The sequence below is a fragment of the Camelina sativa genome, chromosome 8, assembly GCF_030686135.1.
Source record: "Camelina sativa cultivar CO46 ecotype springtype chromosome 8, ASM3068613v1".
Lineage (NCBI taxonomy): Eukaryota > Viridiplantae > Streptophyta > Magnoliopsida > Brassicales > Brassicaceae > Camelina > Camelina sativa.
The window spans coordinates 23571988-23589290 of NC_141887.1; the positions used below are offsets into that span (position 1 = coordinate 23571988).

At 34.2% G+C, this 17303-nt stretch overlaps 3 protein-coding genes and 3 pseudogenes across 4 annotated transcripts; 2 read left to right on the top strand and 4 right to left on the bottom strand.

Moving 5' to 3' along the window:
* Positions 1-124: 124 nt before the first annotated feature.
* LOC104707694 (cysteine-rich receptor-like protein kinase 25) lies at positions 125-2200 on the bottom strand (annotated as a pseudogene). Its single transcript, XR_015564051.1, has 5 exons — positions 1340-2200; positions 1107-1231; positions 912-1033; positions 628-838; positions 125-544 (listed from the first exon to the last, which is right to left on the bottom strand). The product of XR_015564051.1 is annotated as a cysteine-rich receptor-like protein kinase 25 (transcript).
* Positions 2201-2589: 389 nt separating this feature from the next.
* Positions 2590-3476, bottom strand: LOC104707695 (NDR1/HIN1-like protein 26). Its single transcript, XM_010424114.2, has one exon. It carries the CDS (start codon positions 3439-3441, stop codon positions 2761-2763), a length of 681 nt encoding a protein of 226 aa, XP_010422416.1. The 5' UTR covers positions 3442-3476; the 3' UTR covers positions 2590-2760.
* Positions 3477-5128: 1652 nt separating this feature from the next.
* LOC104709750 (ubiquitin domain-containing protein 7SL RNA1-like) lies at positions 5129-6083 on the top strand (annotated as a pseudogene).
* Positions 6084-7620: 1537 nt separating this feature from the next.
* On the top strand, positions 7621-12322 carry LOC147940373 (uncharacterized). Its single transcript, XM_087463305.1, has 10 exons — positions 7621-7790; positions 7899-7964; positions 8196-8275; positions 8378-8454; positions 8978-9834; positions 9954-10241; positions 10323-10604; positions 10704-11248; positions 11332-11436; positions 11525-12322. The coding sequence occupies exons 6-9, from the start codon at positions 10236-10238 to the stop codon at positions 11360-11362; spliced, it is 864 nt and encodes a 287-aa protein (XP_087319431.1). The 5' UTR covers positions 7621-7790; positions 7899-7964; positions 8196-8275; positions 8378-8454; positions 8978-9834; positions 9954-10235; the 3' UTR covers positions 11363-11436; positions 11525-12322.
* A 299-nt stretch (positions 12323-12621) lies between these two features.
* Positions 12622-15270, bottom strand: LOC104707696 (uncharacterized). Its single transcript, XM_087463226.1, has 3 exons — positions 14209-15270; positions 13252-14124; positions 12622-13168 (listed from the first exon to the last, which is right to left on the bottom strand). The coding sequence occupies exons 2-3, from the start codon at positions 13513-13515 to the stop codon at positions 12707-12709; spliced, it is 726 nt and encodes a 241-aa protein (XP_087319352.1). The 5' UTR covers positions 13516-14124; positions 14209-15270; the 3' UTR covers positions 12622-12706.
* Positions 13772-15204, bottom strand: LOC147940374 (uncharacterized; annotated as a pseudogene).
* Positions 15271-17303: the final 2033 nt, after the last annotated feature.

Below are 17303 nucleotides of genomic sequence, written 5' to 3' on the forward strand. Positions count from 1 at the left end.
CTCATAACTTCCTGATTCGTTATCCGTGGTAATCCTGTTCCTTTTGTAAAGAATAAAGTTTCTGTGTTATTCCATTAGATGTTGTATTACAATCCTTTATACACCAGAAAGAGATCTCAAAATATCTAATTACAATTAATATACAATCGCAATCGTATCTCGTTATGTGATCACGGGGATTGAAACTTGATGCGCAAGTTACGGAGCTGATTCCACCGAATCCGCTAATATTTAAGACAAATGGGAAATCGAATAACTAACTTAAGTGTAGAGTCAATATTACAAGAGGAAGAAACAACTTACTATGTACCAACGATTCTTTGAGTATATTGGCTTGAGTTTGATCAACACCAAAGATCCTCGCCATACCAAAATCTGAGATCTTTGGATTCATGTCTGCATCTAAGAGTATGTCACTTGCTTTAAGGGTCATGGTGAATGATCGTAAGCCGAGAATCTCGATGTAAATAAAGTATTCCTCGATCTATCCCTTCAATGATCTTGTACCTTCTTTGCCAATCCAAAATTCCTCTCTTCTCGTTATCTACAAACAAACAAACAAAAGTCTTATTAGTTAACCCGAAAACAGATAGTTTCTTTAGGGTAATAAGTGATGATTTGTTATACCGAAAAGGAAATAGTCGAGGCTTTTGTTAGGAACAAACTCATAAACAAGTATTTTCTCTTCTCCATCTAAGCAATATCCCAAGAGCTTAGCAAGATTCCTGTGTTGTAGCTTCGCAACTACGTCAACTTCGTTCTTGAATTCTTCAGCTCCTTGTGTCGATCCTCGAGATAGTCTCTTTATCGCTACTGTTTCACCGGTTATAAGCCGCCCCTGAAATGGTTTTACAGCATTATGCGTTTTTATTTTGTTTAAACTATGATTAGTACAAGAATTATATAGTTACCTTGTAAACTTCACCAAATCCACCATGGCCAAGCTTGTTACTTTCTGAGAACTTATTCGTAGCTGCGTCAATTGCGCTAAAGTGGAACTGCAGTGTTTCTGTTGGTGTAATATCATCTCCATCTACATTACAAAAGATGTGAATTCGCAAGAAAGTCTCAATTAGTAAGAGTAGCAAATGACAAGATTGGTTTACCTAATTCCTCTGTTTCAGCACTTAGCTTTCTCCTTCTTCTTAACACGCGGCACCGAGAAGTAACACGCAGACAGAAACAGGTACAGCGACCGCGGTTACTATCACCTTCGATCTTGTGCCTTTCCCTAAACACAATTTCAAAAACATAACAAAAAGAAAATATGTTTCAGATTTGTGTTCTGCTACTTAGTAAACTTATAGTTAAACATGTGTTCAAAGTTCCAAAGTTTCACCTTTTTCTGAAGGAAGCTTCAGTGGTGGTGCAGCCAACATTGAAGGAGGAGGGGCCGCAGTAATAGTTTCATTGTATAACGGATAAAGCTCGTATCTAAAGCTACAACTCTCCGCGATTAGTCTCCCGCCAATTCTTCTATCACAGCAGTCCGGCAACCAATTAATGGCTTGTCTCAAACAGCTCTCACAATCTTGATTCCTCAAATCAGGTGTGCACTGCACAAGGCTATAAATGGTTTGAAAAACCGTGAAGTTCGCTTTCTCCGTAATGAACTTTCTCGAGCTCGAAACCGCTTCCACCGCAGCCAAAGACTCATTGAAACTGCTCACTTGATTCTCTGTGATGTTTTGCGTGTTCCAGAAGAAAACAACAGGTCTAACTCTCATCTGTCCTACGATGCTTTGATTCGAGTATCTTACCATGCACTCGTCGTACCAAATCACTGCCTCTTTATCTCTCGGACACCTTTGGAGCGTTTCGTTGGCGGCAAACGCAACACAGTCACGACAGATTTTGGCTGAGACGTCTCCACGGCAGAGGAAAACTCCGTAGACTCTGTTGTTGTTGTTGTTGTTGTTGTTATCATTATCATCACTAGCGGTTGCGTTATCACAACGTGATTCGTAAGTTGCGTTTGGAGAAGAGAGAGATGATAGAACGGTTCGGAGATTGGTTAAGTAAGTGCTGTTCCTTGAGAACGTTGTTGTGTTTGGACATATGTGGTAGAGATAAGTTGGATCTGTTGCGGAAGAAATTGAGTTTAAGCTCATAAAGAAGAAAACTAAGATCACAAAAACAGAGGACTTGAAACAAGAACACATTTTTTTTTTTCTTTTTTCTTATTTTGTTATTGCTCTGTTCTTTGATCAATCATGGCTTTAAGTTTGTCAATATTCATGGAAGTTTATTGTAATTTGAATATTCACAGAATATTTTGATTTCCTTGGGAAGACTTGTTCAACACATGAAATAAAAATGTTTTTGTAAGAGATTTTTCAAGATTGTATGTGTCGTAATCATTGACACAATGATCTGATTATATAAACATGGGTGGTCAAAGGTTTGGGGAAACCTTATGAAATATATACTCATTGTTACAAGATTGTTCATTTGTTTGCTAGTCAAATTTAAACATATTATGTTGGTTTTCTATGTAACTGTAATTGATTGTTGCTGATACATTTTGTGTTTTGTTGTAGTTGTCAAGATTAGAGAAGTTCACGAAAGAGCTATACCTGCCAAAAACAGAGCTTAAACAGAGCCGGACTTATGCAACTCAAAGATCCATACATTTAATGAGAAAAAAAACAAACTCTCAAATCGAAATTACAAAACGGAAAGAAAGCAAGAATCAATCAAAAGGAAAAGTATTATACAAAAAAAAAAAAAAACAGCAAACAACAAAATCAATCAATCGATCTAAGAGAAGTAGACCGGACACCGTTTATGGTTAAACTTGGGCAAGATTAACCCGTCCCGTCCAACCACGATATCGCAGTTAGCGTGCATCCTATGGTGCTTACTGATCCACCTATGGAGTTTAAACCGAATATTCGAAACTATTTCGAGCCTAAAACCCACGTTTCCTTGTGCTCGATCGTTAGTAAACTCGGTCCAACGTCTACTATTTACCGTTAAGGAAGCTCCAGTCAGCGTCCCGGTCACAATTTGTGTGTTTGTCGGCTGCTGGAAAAAGGGGTTTAGCAACGGGCTTGATCCGACCCGTTCATCTTTGTAGTAAATAAAACCGTCCACGGAATCAAAAAAAACACCCATGTGTTGGTTAGGGTTTAGTATGGTTACGTTGAAAGCAATTCTTGCGCTTTCGAATCCGGTAGGCTGGTCTAGACCTTGGACCACGAAGTCATGGATATGGAAACGAGGTCGATGAGGGCGTAAACTAAGCCAAAGGATAAAAGCAATGACTCCTACAAAGAACAAAACCAAAAGAAACATTGCACATATGAATTTTGATATCCGGGTTGAGAGGCTTTCTTTGACCCGGTGAGCATAGTAGCTAGCCGAATGGTGACGCTTTATGGGTTGAGCTAGGGGCACCGGACTGGTGCGGATCGGGATAGTTGTTCGGTCTGGTGTCATTGTGCTTTTTGATGGTTTTTCTAGCCAAAAAAGAAGCTATGGGAGATTTGAGCATGAAAGTTTTGGAGTGTAGGAGTTATATATATGAAGAAGAAAAGTAAATAGTTCTTGAAGTGTTTGGAGAAGAAAGGAATCAGATTTGAGATTACGTAAAGTGAACACATTTGTATTCAAAACTTTTGTTACTTTTTTTCTATCTTATGTTTTATATTTACAAGAGAATCGTATAAATTTTTAATTCAATTGTTTTTTTTTCTTCTTAATTCCAATAAAACAAAAATTCCAATGACTGTGTTTACGATGCATGCCAACTACAACTCTGTATTTTTCTATGGGCCTGGCTCAAACGAGATCCATTTGATATGTGAATAAAACAATTTACCAACTTATCCACGCAATTGAATAAAAATGATATGAAGAGGAAAAAGACTGACTATGCAAGACGAAAACACTTCTAATGTCACAAACATAATAAATCTCCAACAAGGCAACAAGTCATATACAGTACTAGAACAACATGCAGGACCGGTTCAATAAAATTGGTGGTCTGAAGCGAAAATAATAATGTGGCCTTTTTTCATTATTCGTTGTAATAATATTTTTTATATTTCTTTTTAAAATTTAATTTTAATACATTTTATAAATAAATGACTGAAAAAACAAGTAACAAAAGAAAAAACCTAAAACACAAGTAAACAACTAAAATAAAATAAAAATACCGCAATTGTTTGGTAAATCAACATATATCTTTTTAGATACTAATTATTTTCAAAATGTTATAGTATTTTGGTTTGTCTGATGTACATCACAGTTTTATATTATTTGTTACTTGTATTTGCATCATTATTTTGTGAAATATTTTAAAATAGTAAGCATGATATTGTAATTGTGATCAAGTAAAATTTATTAATTTATCAACCACATAAAATTTGTTTTACCAATCCGTAGTTGTGGAACATTAAATACCACATTTTTTCTTCGTAGATTGAGTAATATATCTTTATTTTAAAAAATTCAAATCAGAACATATGCAGAAAAAATTCTACAAATTTATTAATCATATTTATTATATGATAATTCAAAACAGATTGTAAGTAAAATAAAAGAAAGATAATAGGAGAATCATAATTTATAATATTAATAATACCTTCCAAATATAGTTATTAAAAATATTCATACTGTATAGTTAGATATAAATGATAATTCAAAACAATTTTTAAATGAAATAAAAGAAAGATAGGAGGAGAATCATAACTTAAAATCTTAACAAAATCTTCCAAATATTATTAAAAGTAATTATATTGTATACTTAGATATAAAATCTTAGTTTTTAAATTATGATTGGTTTACAATTTTTTAACCATAACTAATTAGTGAGATAAATTTTTTTTTTTAAAACTAATAATTATTTCAAAGATTTTATTAGTCTAATATTTAAATTACATAATTATCCACACTAAAATTAAACATTTGGCTTAAAAGCAATGACATGACAATGTAATTTTCTACTCTTTATAAGGTTTGTTTTATATTTGTAATTCTCAATTAATATTGTAGGATATACAATTTTGTAACCTACCCTCTTCATCAGTGATTATTTCTTAGTTAAATTAAGAGTGTCTTAAATCAATTCCTATTGTATTACTATTATATAGAACAAAAAAAAAAAACTAATGAAATATTATAATCTATAAAAAAAGAGAAAGAGATCTAAACAACTACGAACTTGAATGTAGATTCCCACACAATTTTTTTCATAACTAAAATTCTCAAGATTGTACCATTGAAATAGGTCATTCAGTTTATATACATTCTACAGAACATTAGTTACAAAACGCCATTATCTTCTCTCCTCACTTCTTCATCAGTCTTCCATTGAAATTGAAACGTCATTTATGGATGTGTTCTTCGTGACTCAGAAAGGCTCACGGTTCTGCATTGAAGTAGGTTACTGGGACACAGTGTTAGAGATCAAAAAGAAGATCGAGAAGTATCAACGTATCCCTGTTTCAAAACAAACCATTTTCTTCCAAGGAAAAGTTCTTCAAGATCATCTTGACATCGAACAATGTGTGATCCTTAACAACTCTCGTCTCCAGCTTTACATCTCTTCTCCCGACCAAAACCTTAACCAGAACCGCAATTACCAAGTGTTGAAAATAGACCAATCTCAACAGTCAAACTCAACAGAAAATAACATTGACGGTCATTAAAATTCAACTATGATGATGGCAATGAGCAACAACAACAACAACCCGAAGAAGCTGAGGGTAATGGTGCTTCTGAAATGCGGGACAAGGAAGATCCCACTGGAGGTGAACGCAGGTGATAACGTTGGAGAATTAAGAAAAGAGCTGGCTAAGGTTCAACAGAGGTTGCAGTTAAGTCTGCCTCAAGATGGCTATTTCTTTATATACAAATAGAATGTAATGGACGATGACCGATCATTCTGGTGGCACCGTGTTGATCAAGGCGACACCATTGAAATTTTTAACGGAAGTGTTTCTGGTGGATTAATACATACCTCCTAAAATGTTCAAGCTTTTAACTCTTTGCAATCTATCTTCCTTCTTTGTAGCGCTATCTCAGTCTTTTTTACATAAGTTATTCAATCAGTAATATAACAAAAGAACGTTTACTTACAGTCGTTGGATCATCCTAGTAGAAAGAACTATGGACGATTAATATTCTTTAAAGAGGCTTTATTGACTTAAGAAGTGTGATATTTAAACCAAGTTAATGATGGTACTTCATTCTCTCTCTCACCATCTCGTTACACTTTGTTAAAACAATTATGGATGTGTTCTTCAAAACTCAGTGTGGCTACATGCACGTTCGAGATTGAATTGGGATACAGTGTTGGAGATCAAACAGAAGATCGAGAAGTATCAGCGTACCCCAGTTTCAAAACAAACCCTTCTTCCAAGGCAATGTTCTTCAAGATCATCTTGATATCGAACAATGCGAGATCCTTAACAACTCTCGTATACAAATATTCGTCGACCCTTACCTTAGTCATAAAAACGATCAACTGCTACAAACCTGTAAATATGGTAAGAAGCAACAAGAAAGTCTCAACGAGCATGAAAGGTTGGAGGCAACAACAACAATGATCAAGTGCTTCAAACCGAGCAATATCCACCGTCGTTAACGCTTGAGAATCACCTTGGAAGCCTGTGAAGGTGAAGTGTTGATGCATGATGATATTTGGATTATCTACAAATATCTTTCACTAGATTTGGACCCGCATATAAGTGTGGAGTTATATTTGCGTAAAGTTTTTTAAAACTGGAAAAAAATTCATGTAAACCTCTATCTGTAAGAAACTTTAAGATATGATTTTAGTTAAGTGAGGTTACATGTATATTATTCTAAACTAATCCAAACATTTCCAATAGAAGTGTTAAATCAAATTTGGATTCGGTTTCAGTTTCATTTATTTCATGTATATAACCTAAATGTATCTATTTTGGAACATGATACTCGTCTTGTCCCGTATCCGTTAAAAAATTCCATCTTATAACCATTCACTTTTAAATAATTACATGTTCGACAATATTTCTTATAAGAGATTTGGATGGAATATATGTATTCCCTGTTTATAAAATTAACTTTCTTAAATTAGTAGAAGTTATTCAAAAAAAAAACTAATTCTGTAAAATTCTCCAAATATTTTCAAAAATACCTGAAATTCTCATAAATCCGTTACAATTCTTTATATGTTCTAAAGTGAACTCTTACCCAAAGTAGTGAAACTTTAAGAAATGAATTTAGCTACCCAAATTTTTCGATTCTTACCATTACCTCAAAAGTCACGTTTTTGTCCTAATACCAAAAAATAGACTCGAATTTAACATAGAATATTTTTTGGGTAAATAACGATATTAGAGTAATCAAAATTTAATTATGGTTTTTGAAAGTATATAGACTTAAGTGAAAATAGACCAGATTGACACAATTTTGGAAAAAAATTGCTCAATTGACACCCTCTCTAAGGGAAAAACTAAATTGACACAATTTTGTGTCTAAATTACCAAAAGCCCAATTAAAATTGAATTAAGAAATAAAAATTAAGTGATAAAATAAAAACAAAAGATGTTAAATCAAAACTTCACAAAAAAAACCTGACAATCGTTTTTTTTCCAATACAAACCTAAACTTTGTTTCTTCCGCTGGCGCAGAAGAGTTTTTATAGTCCAGAAAAACCCGAAACAGAGGTCGTCGATTTTCGGATTCGGCGCCGGTGTTTTTGAAGTCGGCGATAAGAACCCTAGTGGCTTCGGTGGTGGTCGATTTTCGGATTTGGCGCCGGTGTTCTTGAAGCCCTCGTCATTGTTACACCCTTTGAGGTATAAAAGCTTTCCTTTTTGCTGCTTTTTGGCTTAATTTACGGGACAAAAACACCCACCAAATCACATGCCTTCCCTTCCCCTTAATTTGATACTTGTTTAAAACAGCAAACAAGCGAACCTCTTTGCTTCTGGGCACTATTGTTCAATCCTAATTCTTGATTATCGTAAACGGTAAGTAGAAAGCATTTCTAGTCTCTGAATGGTTCTTGTGTCTATGCATATCTGAGTGAAGATAAAAGTCTAAAATTATCATTGTTTTTGTTTTGGGTTTTGAGTTATTGGTGTGTTGTGGTCTCAAATTTATATTTTTTTGTGTGTGTCGATTTGTTCAATTTTGAGATATTGCTTATCTGATTCTCTTAGACGCCTTTATCTTAACTCTCTAAACTTCTTTCATGGTAGCCATTCCCACACACTTGTCTCTCTCCCGTGAACATTCTCTTTCTTCCACGTCTCTCTTTCATCTCCAAACTCAAGCGGCGGTATGTTTTCAATTCTCTCCCTCATCCCCCTCACACGGTTTCATTCATCATATATGTTTTTATCCGCTTTTTAATTTCTCTATTGTATTGATGATGATTCAGATCTTCGGTTCCAAGCACAATTTAAAGGAAATCCAGTTGAGAATTCCTCCAGCTTCTGATTTTCAGTTTTAATTAAGGTCTGGGCTTTTTTATTTGGGATGTTGTTCTTTTTTGATTTTTTTAATCAGTAATATATAATAAGAACTCACATGGTGAATGATGCATAGTACTTTCTTGGGACCCCTTTCATTACTACCTCTTACGTTTTAGCTTCTTATATAGTATATAAGTACTGTGTGTGTGTCATTTTAAAGGATTTGCAAAAGAAGTTTATTTTCTTATGCTTCAAATGCCAAAATCTCAGTGGAGTTGTTATCTAATATTCAAATGTTCTGATTTAATTTTACCTTTGTGGTGTTTTCAGAATAAAAACTGCCAACTTGCGAATGATTTAGCTTTGTCTTAACTGTTGTGTTCATTAGTTTCTCTTTGATTTCTATAAATGAGAGTTTTGTTTTTTTTTTTTTGGATTAGAAGTATCTAACAATTTTTTGTTACCTAAATGAGAGATTTGTTTCATCGATAGTTTCAATATTTAGTATTTATCATCTTGTTTGCTATCTTTCCTATCATTTGATTCTTTTTTTTTTGTATCTTTAGGAATGGCATCTTCAAGCAATAACATCAAATATCCTCCTCTACTTTATGAAGAAGGGAAATCGCCTCTCCAACATAGGAGTATGAACAACTGTTTTGTGTCGAAAATTAGAATTTTGAGAGAAGGATTAGGGGTGGATGTGTGGGATAAACTGAAGGAATCATCTCTTGGAGTGTTTATAAAGTTTGCTGAATTGGAAGACACATGGGCTGCGCAGAGAGTTCATTTTCTACTCACACATCAGCTGAGAATAACAACATTCATGAGATTTTGTCTTTGATCGATGATAGGCCAATTAGATTTTCTTTAAATGAGTTTGCGGAGATAACAAGCTTAAATTGTGATGCATTTGACCCTTTAGACAACTTTGATGTTGATCACCATGATTTCTGGAAAGAAATGAAAATACCAACAACCCTTGATGGTCCTATGTGGAGTGAGTTGCTAAAGGTGATTGATTTTAGCAAAACATGACATGTTGATAAGAGGATGATGGTTGGTAGGTTATGTTTATTGTCAATATGCATATGGAATTCACCATACATCTAGAATTCCGTTGGCGACCGCTAAGAGAGTTTTAGATCCAGTTGCCTTTAAAAAACATCCATGGGGTCGAGTGGCTTTTAGTAGTCTAGTGAATTCTATTAAGATTGTTGACTACGATAGAGATTCATACACCATACACGGGTGTGTTCATACTATGTTGATTTGGCTTTATGAGAGTGTTACTGGAATAGGAGAAAGTTATGAGTTTAGAAGGACAGAAACGACTGGTGTTCCACTTCTTGATTGGCGATCATCTCGAAAACGTATCAACTTCACAAACTTCATCCAAAAATAGAAGGAGTTGCACGGTCAGGTTGGTAGTGGTGCTAGTTTGCTACTATTTTCAAAAAAAACATACTTTTGACATGTTGTTATAATTTGTGTGAATTTAAAGTTATTACCAGCGCTAATCATTTTATTCATGGCTTGTAGGTTCGTGTTAGGCATATGATTCATGTTTCAGAGGAAATCATGTTATAATTGGACGCAAATGAGCATAAGGATCCACACCTAGACGAGCTAATTAAAGATCTCATTCATAACCGTTTTTCTCTAGATGCTTGGACTTGTGTCAAAACAGTTGGTATATGTTCAAAAAAGAAGAAAAGAAGTGTTGAAGCTGCGAAGGAGAACGACGAAAGAGGGTGCAATCCTAAGAAAAAGAAATTGACAGATAGTGATCCTAAATATGAACAAGGTGAAAATGTAACAAACATGGAGGTAAGGTTTCGTTATTCTACAATTAACTTGATTACCATTTTTGTCTTATCTATTGTGATTTTAAGAAAGATGTTATTGCAGGATGCTAAAGATGAGAAGAAAATTTCTTATGATATTTGGAGGGCGATTGAAAAAATGAATGAAACTATTTCTAAGTTGGGCAACACCCTCAACAGTCAAATAGATGCTTTGGAGAGCAAATTTGAAACATTTGTTGAAAAAACAATGACTGTTTTAGAAGAGAAGATGAGTGAGAGGATTAAAGCAGTGGAGAGAGAAAGAAAAGAGGCAAACGATGCTGATATAACAAACGATGCCACTTCGCACACCATTGAGTATGATGAGGGAACAAGTAAATCACCTGTAAGTTACATTTTAGCATAACGTTCTTTTCATTTTTTTTTACTTATCACGTTCTGATTTTTTTTTCTTTTTTTTGTGGAATGTTCTGTTTGCTTGCAGTCATGGATTGTTGAGATGAAGCAGACATCACATGATGAATTTCCAGTTCAAAGGGCGGTGAGGAAGGTATACATTGTCATCAATAAGAAGAAAAAAGAAGAAGATGAGATATCAGAGAATCTTCCTCTCTTGGAGAAGAAGGAATCTGTTAAGGTTGAGAAGAAGAACACTTCCAAGAAAAAGAAGATAAATGGTCTTAGCTCTGACGATGTTGAAGATATTACTACCCAAGTTCAGAAGGCTCAATTGAAAATAGCTTCCAGTTCTGAAGAGACATGGTCCAACCAGGAAGATCAGTTGGCTAGTAAGAAACTTGAGGTGACACTAAAAATCCTTGGAGATGCTTTAACGAAGTTGGATGGACCTGGACCTTCGAAGCAGCCAAGACGTGTCCCACAATTGGCAGAATCGCAGAAATATCCTTACCTTGGTAACTCGACAGTCAAGCGGATCATTACAGAGGGTGAAGCTCAGCTCAACGATCATCTTAAGCCTGCAGATGATGAGAAACATCAGAGACTTATGGATTTTCTCAGCCTTGATAAGTATACTTCAACATCTCTTAATAGTTTAATAAAAGTTACTATCATTATCTATATATGTACTAACTCATTCTTGCATTCACAAGGAAGAACCACTTAGCACCAGCAACGCAGTAGTGAGATTCTATTGGAAAATAACGACTCCAAGGAAACATTGGCCAAGCGATGACTATGGATGGTTGACAGACCATGTAAGTAAATTTTAGCTTATTTTTGTACAACTGATTTAATCACTACTATTAAGCTTGAACTTATTCTAGTTTTTTTTTGTCAATGTAGCACATCGGTTGTGCAATGGCTATGTTCCGGAGAAGATATATGCGTGAGCCTTGTCCGTATCCTAAAAAAAACATAGCTTTCTTAGACTAAGATCTGATCACAACATTGCGGAATGACTACAAACAGTTTGATATGGGGCCTAAGAATTTCGTCTTTAAGGATTCCTATGTGAAACACATTTATGGTGAATTCCCGGAGGAGTCAGCTACGCACAAGAAGTGGGGGATTGATATGGATAACTTATACGCTTGTCTCTTTGTCAATGAAAACCATTGGGTGGCTTTGGATATTGACTTGCAGGGTAAGAAGATTCACATCTATGATAGCATCCCAAGCATGATGAGTGACGATCAAATGGCTATTCACTGTTTGCCTTTAAGGCGAATGATCCCAGCGATGTTAAGTGACATGATTCCTGAGACGATCCGTAAGAAGAGTAAAGCAATGTTGGAATTGAGAAGGGTGAAGAAGAGTGTCCCTCAGAATGAAAATCCGGTGATTGTGGTATGTACGCTCTAAAGTATATTGAATGTTTAGCTCTTGGGAAAACATTTGATGGGCTTTGCGACGAGAACATGTTGGCTCCTCGGATTAAGCTTGCAGTGGAGTTATATGACGAAGTCGGAGAACTAGCCATACCACCTAATATGTCTGATTCATATCCTCGAGCTAAAGATATTAAAATCCCTTCCCTCATTGATGAGTCCTTGTAGACTACTGTGTGTCATTGTCTCAGTTTTTAGTAACGTTGTCATTGTAAACTATTCTTGTTTTGCATGTGATCAACTACGTTCTTGTCTTTTTTACATGAATTATTATCTAATGCTTTTACGATTAGTGGACAAACGTAAATATAATATGAAATCACTATGCAAGTTTATAATATATCACGAGTATACATAATGATTATATAATTTTAAAATTTAAATGTGCATAATGATTAAATAATTTTCAGAATTATTATCTAATGTTTTTAGGATTACTTGTGATACACTTGTAATCATATATGAACGTACTACATTGTAATGGTTGTATTTTTTTTAAAAAAGAGTTCTATATCAATATAATATATGTCTTACGATTTAGAAAGAACAAGAGAATATAAAAGAACTTGGATTTAAAAAGAGTTCTATGTCAATGAAAGTAGCGTCAATCTCAACAAGAATTTAAATAACTTGGAATTTATAGAGTACATGTCTTACGGTTGTGTCCTACTTGGTTGCAATTACCGCACGTGTATAACTTTTTTGGCTTCTTTTTTTCCATTGCAACCTCCAATGCGGATTTAATTCTTGAATTTTTTGGTCTTCCTGGTTGTTGTTTAGGTATCGGTGCTGAACATACCTTTGTTCTCACATGTCCAGGAACAGATTTATCAAACTCCCTTGGCCTGATGGCATTCGCGTAGGAAGTGTACACGTAGTTTTTCCGATAATAAGGATGACTCATTGAAATGCGAGAGCTGTTTCTGTATTCACCGGCCGCAATTGCGTGTGCACAAGGGAGTTTCTCCAAGTCAAACCTGCGACACATACACTTTTTATCTCTCAAATTGACAACATGCAGAGATGTCCCACTTGTTACTTGTACTTGGTATTCGTCGATATCTTGGACAGTAAGTAACTTAGCATAATCCACATGACCCTATAAAATATAAAATACGATGTCACATCATATTTGAAACATAAATAACCAACATCAACGTAAGAAAGGATAAAAGAATAAACCTGGAGAATTTTCTCTACACCACGTGTCAAAACTGTTGTCATCTTCAATGCATCACTCCTTCTATCTGAAAACCACCTAGTCATCATTGACCTTATTTCTTCCAATAGTTGTACAATAGGATAACTCCTAGCATATGACATGATCTTATTCATTGATTCTGCAATGTTGCTTGTAAGCAAGTTGTACCTATAACCTGGGAAATGTACACGAGTCCAAATACGCACATCAGCCCTTACGAGGTACTCATGTAGTGCTGGATTCATGGCTTCTATCTGATCAAATATCGTTTGAAAGTCGATAAGTCTACAAGCATTCGCCGCCTTTTTAACCAAAGCAAATTATGCTCGACCTTTAAACCAGACCAAAATATTTTTGTACATATGGTATGTACATATTCCCTTACTAGACTTCGGATAAACCTTTTTTAATAGCTTTCCCAATTGATTTTTGCCTATCAGAAATAATGGAAAGGCTTTCATCATCTGGTAACACACAACTGAGTTGCTTGAAAAACCATTCTCATGATTCATCATTCTCTGTATCAACCACGACGAAAGCAATCGGAAAAATCTGAAAATTGCCATCTTGAGCTGTTGCTGTCAGAAGTGTCCCTAAGTATTTTTCTTGTAAAAAAGTACCATCCACAACAACCACTTTCCTCAAGAATGGAAATCCCTGTATGCTTGCACCAAATGCTAGAAAACAGTACTTAAATCTTTGAGCTTCATCAACTTCAAGCTGTGTAAAAGTTTCAGGATTGCCCTTTTTATCATATACAAATATGTAGGAAGCTGATTATAACCAGTCTTTGCACTACGCCTGACCAACTCACGAGCATGCCTTAACGTTCGATATGCCTTTCAATAATCCATCTATCAAGAACAATATTATTTTAAATTCTTGTGAAACTAAATAAACGGTATACTGCTAAATAGAACTCGAAGGAATAATTTTACCTTGATTTGAAAACGTTTATTCAATGCTTCAGCAACATGAATTGACATTACCTTGGGACCAACTCCAGCAACAAATTTTTTGTACAACTCTCCTAGAATATGATGATCTGCTTGTCGGGCACGCATAGAGCGCTCTGTTACTGAACATGTATGTGCTGAAATAAACACACGCACCTCAAGCTTTGGAAAGTGTCTTAATGTTGCAGCTCTTACCCTCCACTTGCATCCTTTAACCCAACACTTGACAATCAATAATGTTGGTCTCGATTTGTAAACATAAAAATCAAACCTTTGAACCAAGGTTAGTATCTTCAACTGTGTTTCTAGGTGCTCCTTTGTATCATACATTTGTCCAACAACCAAATTCACAGAAGACAAGTCTACCTTTGAGACATCAACTGGTTCTTTATTTTCTTCAATAAAAAAAGATCAACTCCTTTTCTTGATTGGCAATTTTTTGATCCTCTTCTTCTAGTGGAATTCCATACAGGGTAAAATTCTCATCATCAGAATCTGTTCCGTCAGAATCATCACAATAATCAAATCTACTATCATCTTCATCGATCTCTTCATGTTTTGCTTGGCTGGCCAAATCAAGATACTCTTCTCCAACCAATCGTTTTCATCTCTTCCTCGTTTCTTACCTTTGTGATTCGAATCCGTCCGTATTTTCTTCTTCACTTCAACACAAAGACGAGATGTATCCCTTTTCAATTGTCCCAGAAAAGTGTGCAACTGACGAGAATTATCAATAATAACTGGTGTTGTATCAGCGGGTAAAACCTGCAATAACCTCTTCGAGATCTTGTAACTCAACACAACATCAAATACCTTGTTATCCAGCCTGTAATCCTCATATACCATTCCAATGCAATCATCAAAACTACTTTGACCATCACATTCTAGAATTTGTGAACCCCTTTCATTATCGACAACAAACAACCATTTGTTGTTGTCGAAGATCCAATTACCACAAACGAGAATCACCTGCTTCATATTCTCCTTGTTGTGTAACGATCAAATGCACTCTGAAACGTGAAGGAAGCAATGAAAAAAAAGAACCTAAAAGGAAAATAATAGAGAAGTCGATTATGAACCTCAAAAGGAAAGAAAGCATGATTTAATCCACATTAGAGAGGAAAAATAAGATGAATCCAAAAGAGAAAAAATTGGAGTCGATATTGGGGGAGGCACGAGACAAACACGAAAGAATAAGGTAAAACCTAGATTCTCGCCATATATGTCAACTACTTAAAAAGTATGTCGCTTAACCGTAAAGAAAATCTGTCGCAAAACACACTAATAATCTGTCATTACCCTGAAAAGAAATCTGTTATCAAGCAATAATATAAGAAAAAATGTCATTAACCTCCATAATAATTAATCTGTCATTACAGATAACAAATCTGCTGTCACTATATTAACAAAAAACAAATCTGTTATCATTGTATTCATATATAATAAATTTGTTATCAAGCAGCAGATTTTTTAGTAGAAAAAAACAAAACTGTCATAACTTAAGAAAATCTGTCATAACGTATAGTGTGAATGTAGGTCAATATAGCAATTTTAAAAAGACTTTAGAAAATCTGTTATCAAACAACATATTTTTTCTTCAATCTAAAAATCAGCCATAACTTAAAAAAAAATCTGTCACCACTAGATGTCAAACTAGTAATTATTTTTCTGTTTTAAAATCTGTCGCAATGTGACAGATTTTTGAAGGAAAAAAAAAACTGTTACAACAATCATAAAAAATCTGCCACAAAATTACTAAAAATTTGTCTAAAATAATGAAAATCTGTCATGACTTTATAAATAAGTCTGTCGCATTAAAAAAATCTGTCACTTAAAAATTAATCTGCCATTACTTGTTTGGCAGACTTTTATAAAAAACAAAAAAACGAAATTGGAGAAATTTTTAACCAAGGGTATATTGACTTTTTTTTTCTAACAAAGCAAAAAGGGTATTTTAGGTATGAAAATAACCCAACTAACCCTCAAATTTTATGAGCTAGCAACTAACTGCTCAATTTGGGTCAAACTAGTAATTTTCCGTAGACTTAATAAAATGAACCACTTTATAAGAACAGGTAAATTTTAAAAACATCAAATTATAAACATGTGAAATATATTTAAGTGGTATAGTTTTCTAAAGGCATTGATGTTTATTTGAGAAACGGAGAAGATAGAAAGTCATTAATTTTAATCATATTAATAGAGTTTGATTATGCTTTTCTTTGTTGTCCAATACAATATATACTTTATGTATTGATATTATGAGTGTCAAAATGGTCAAGATTAATGAGCCAACCTAATTCAATTCAATTCATGAACCCTAATGAGTTCAAAATTTTGACCCTAATGAGTTGTTGGATTAAATAAGTTGATGATTAAATGAGTTCATGAGTCAAATGAGTTTGGTTATAATGGGTTTATGAGTCAATCACTAACCCATCAATTTGATATATATATATACACACATATATACTCTGTTTTATTAATTAATATATTTTTCATTCAAAAGAAATTTAAATATATATATATATATATACTGTATAAAACAAATAATGTCTTTGTGTTTTTTTTTTTATCAACCTTCTTTGTGTTTTTCTACATTTCATTACACAAGCTGACTTAAATTATCCAATTTAATAATCTTTATGTCCATATTACAATTTGATCTTGGCAGACTTCGTTTGGTAGAATGTGATATGGATTTCGTGAAATTTCAGTTGTTTGAAATCAAATAATTAAGGTTGAGATGCTTCTTAGTTTTACCCAATTAGAGGATAATATAATATACATTTTAGATTTTAGGAAATTTGCATAAGAAGATGTTAATTAGGAAACTTGAAAGCGTTGCTTGAGTTTCGCCTTCGTAGTTATGGTTAGCTCGAACAGAGATTTCATAGCTTCATTAATTTTTTCAAATATGGATTCAATATAGTTTGTAAATGGATGAATGATGGGCTCGTTCGTGACAAAAGGCCCACTCGAGTGAGAAAGCCTAATCCACGTTACAATGTCTAGGGGGTGAAGAAGCTTCGAAGATTTGTCGTTGGGTGTTCTTGCTTTCTATTTGGTTTTGGATA

Bases quoted from the DNA above. Each gene is read 5' to 3' on its own strand.
- LOC104707695 (XM_010424114.2), bottom strand. From the start codon at position 3,441: ATGACACCAGACCGAACAACTATCCCGATCCGCACCAGTCCGGTGCCC.
- LOC147940373 (XM_087463305.1), top strand. The intron at 10,605-10,703 runs GTAAGTTACATT...GTTTGCTTGCAG, and splicing joins AGGGAACAAGTAAATCACCT to TCATGGATTGTTGAGATGAA. The intron at 11,249-11,331 runs GTATACTTCAAC...TGCATTCACAAG, and splicing joins GATTTTCTCAGCCTTGATAA to GAAGAACCACTTAGCACCAG.
- LOC104707696 (XM_087463226.1), bottom strand. From the start codon at position 13,515: ATGAATCCAGCACTACATGAGTACCTCGTAAGGGCTGATGTGCGTATT. The intron at 13,169-13,251 runs GTTTATTCTTTT...TATATTTTATAG, and splicing joins GTGTAGAGAAAATTCTCCAG to GGTCATGTGGATTATGCTAA.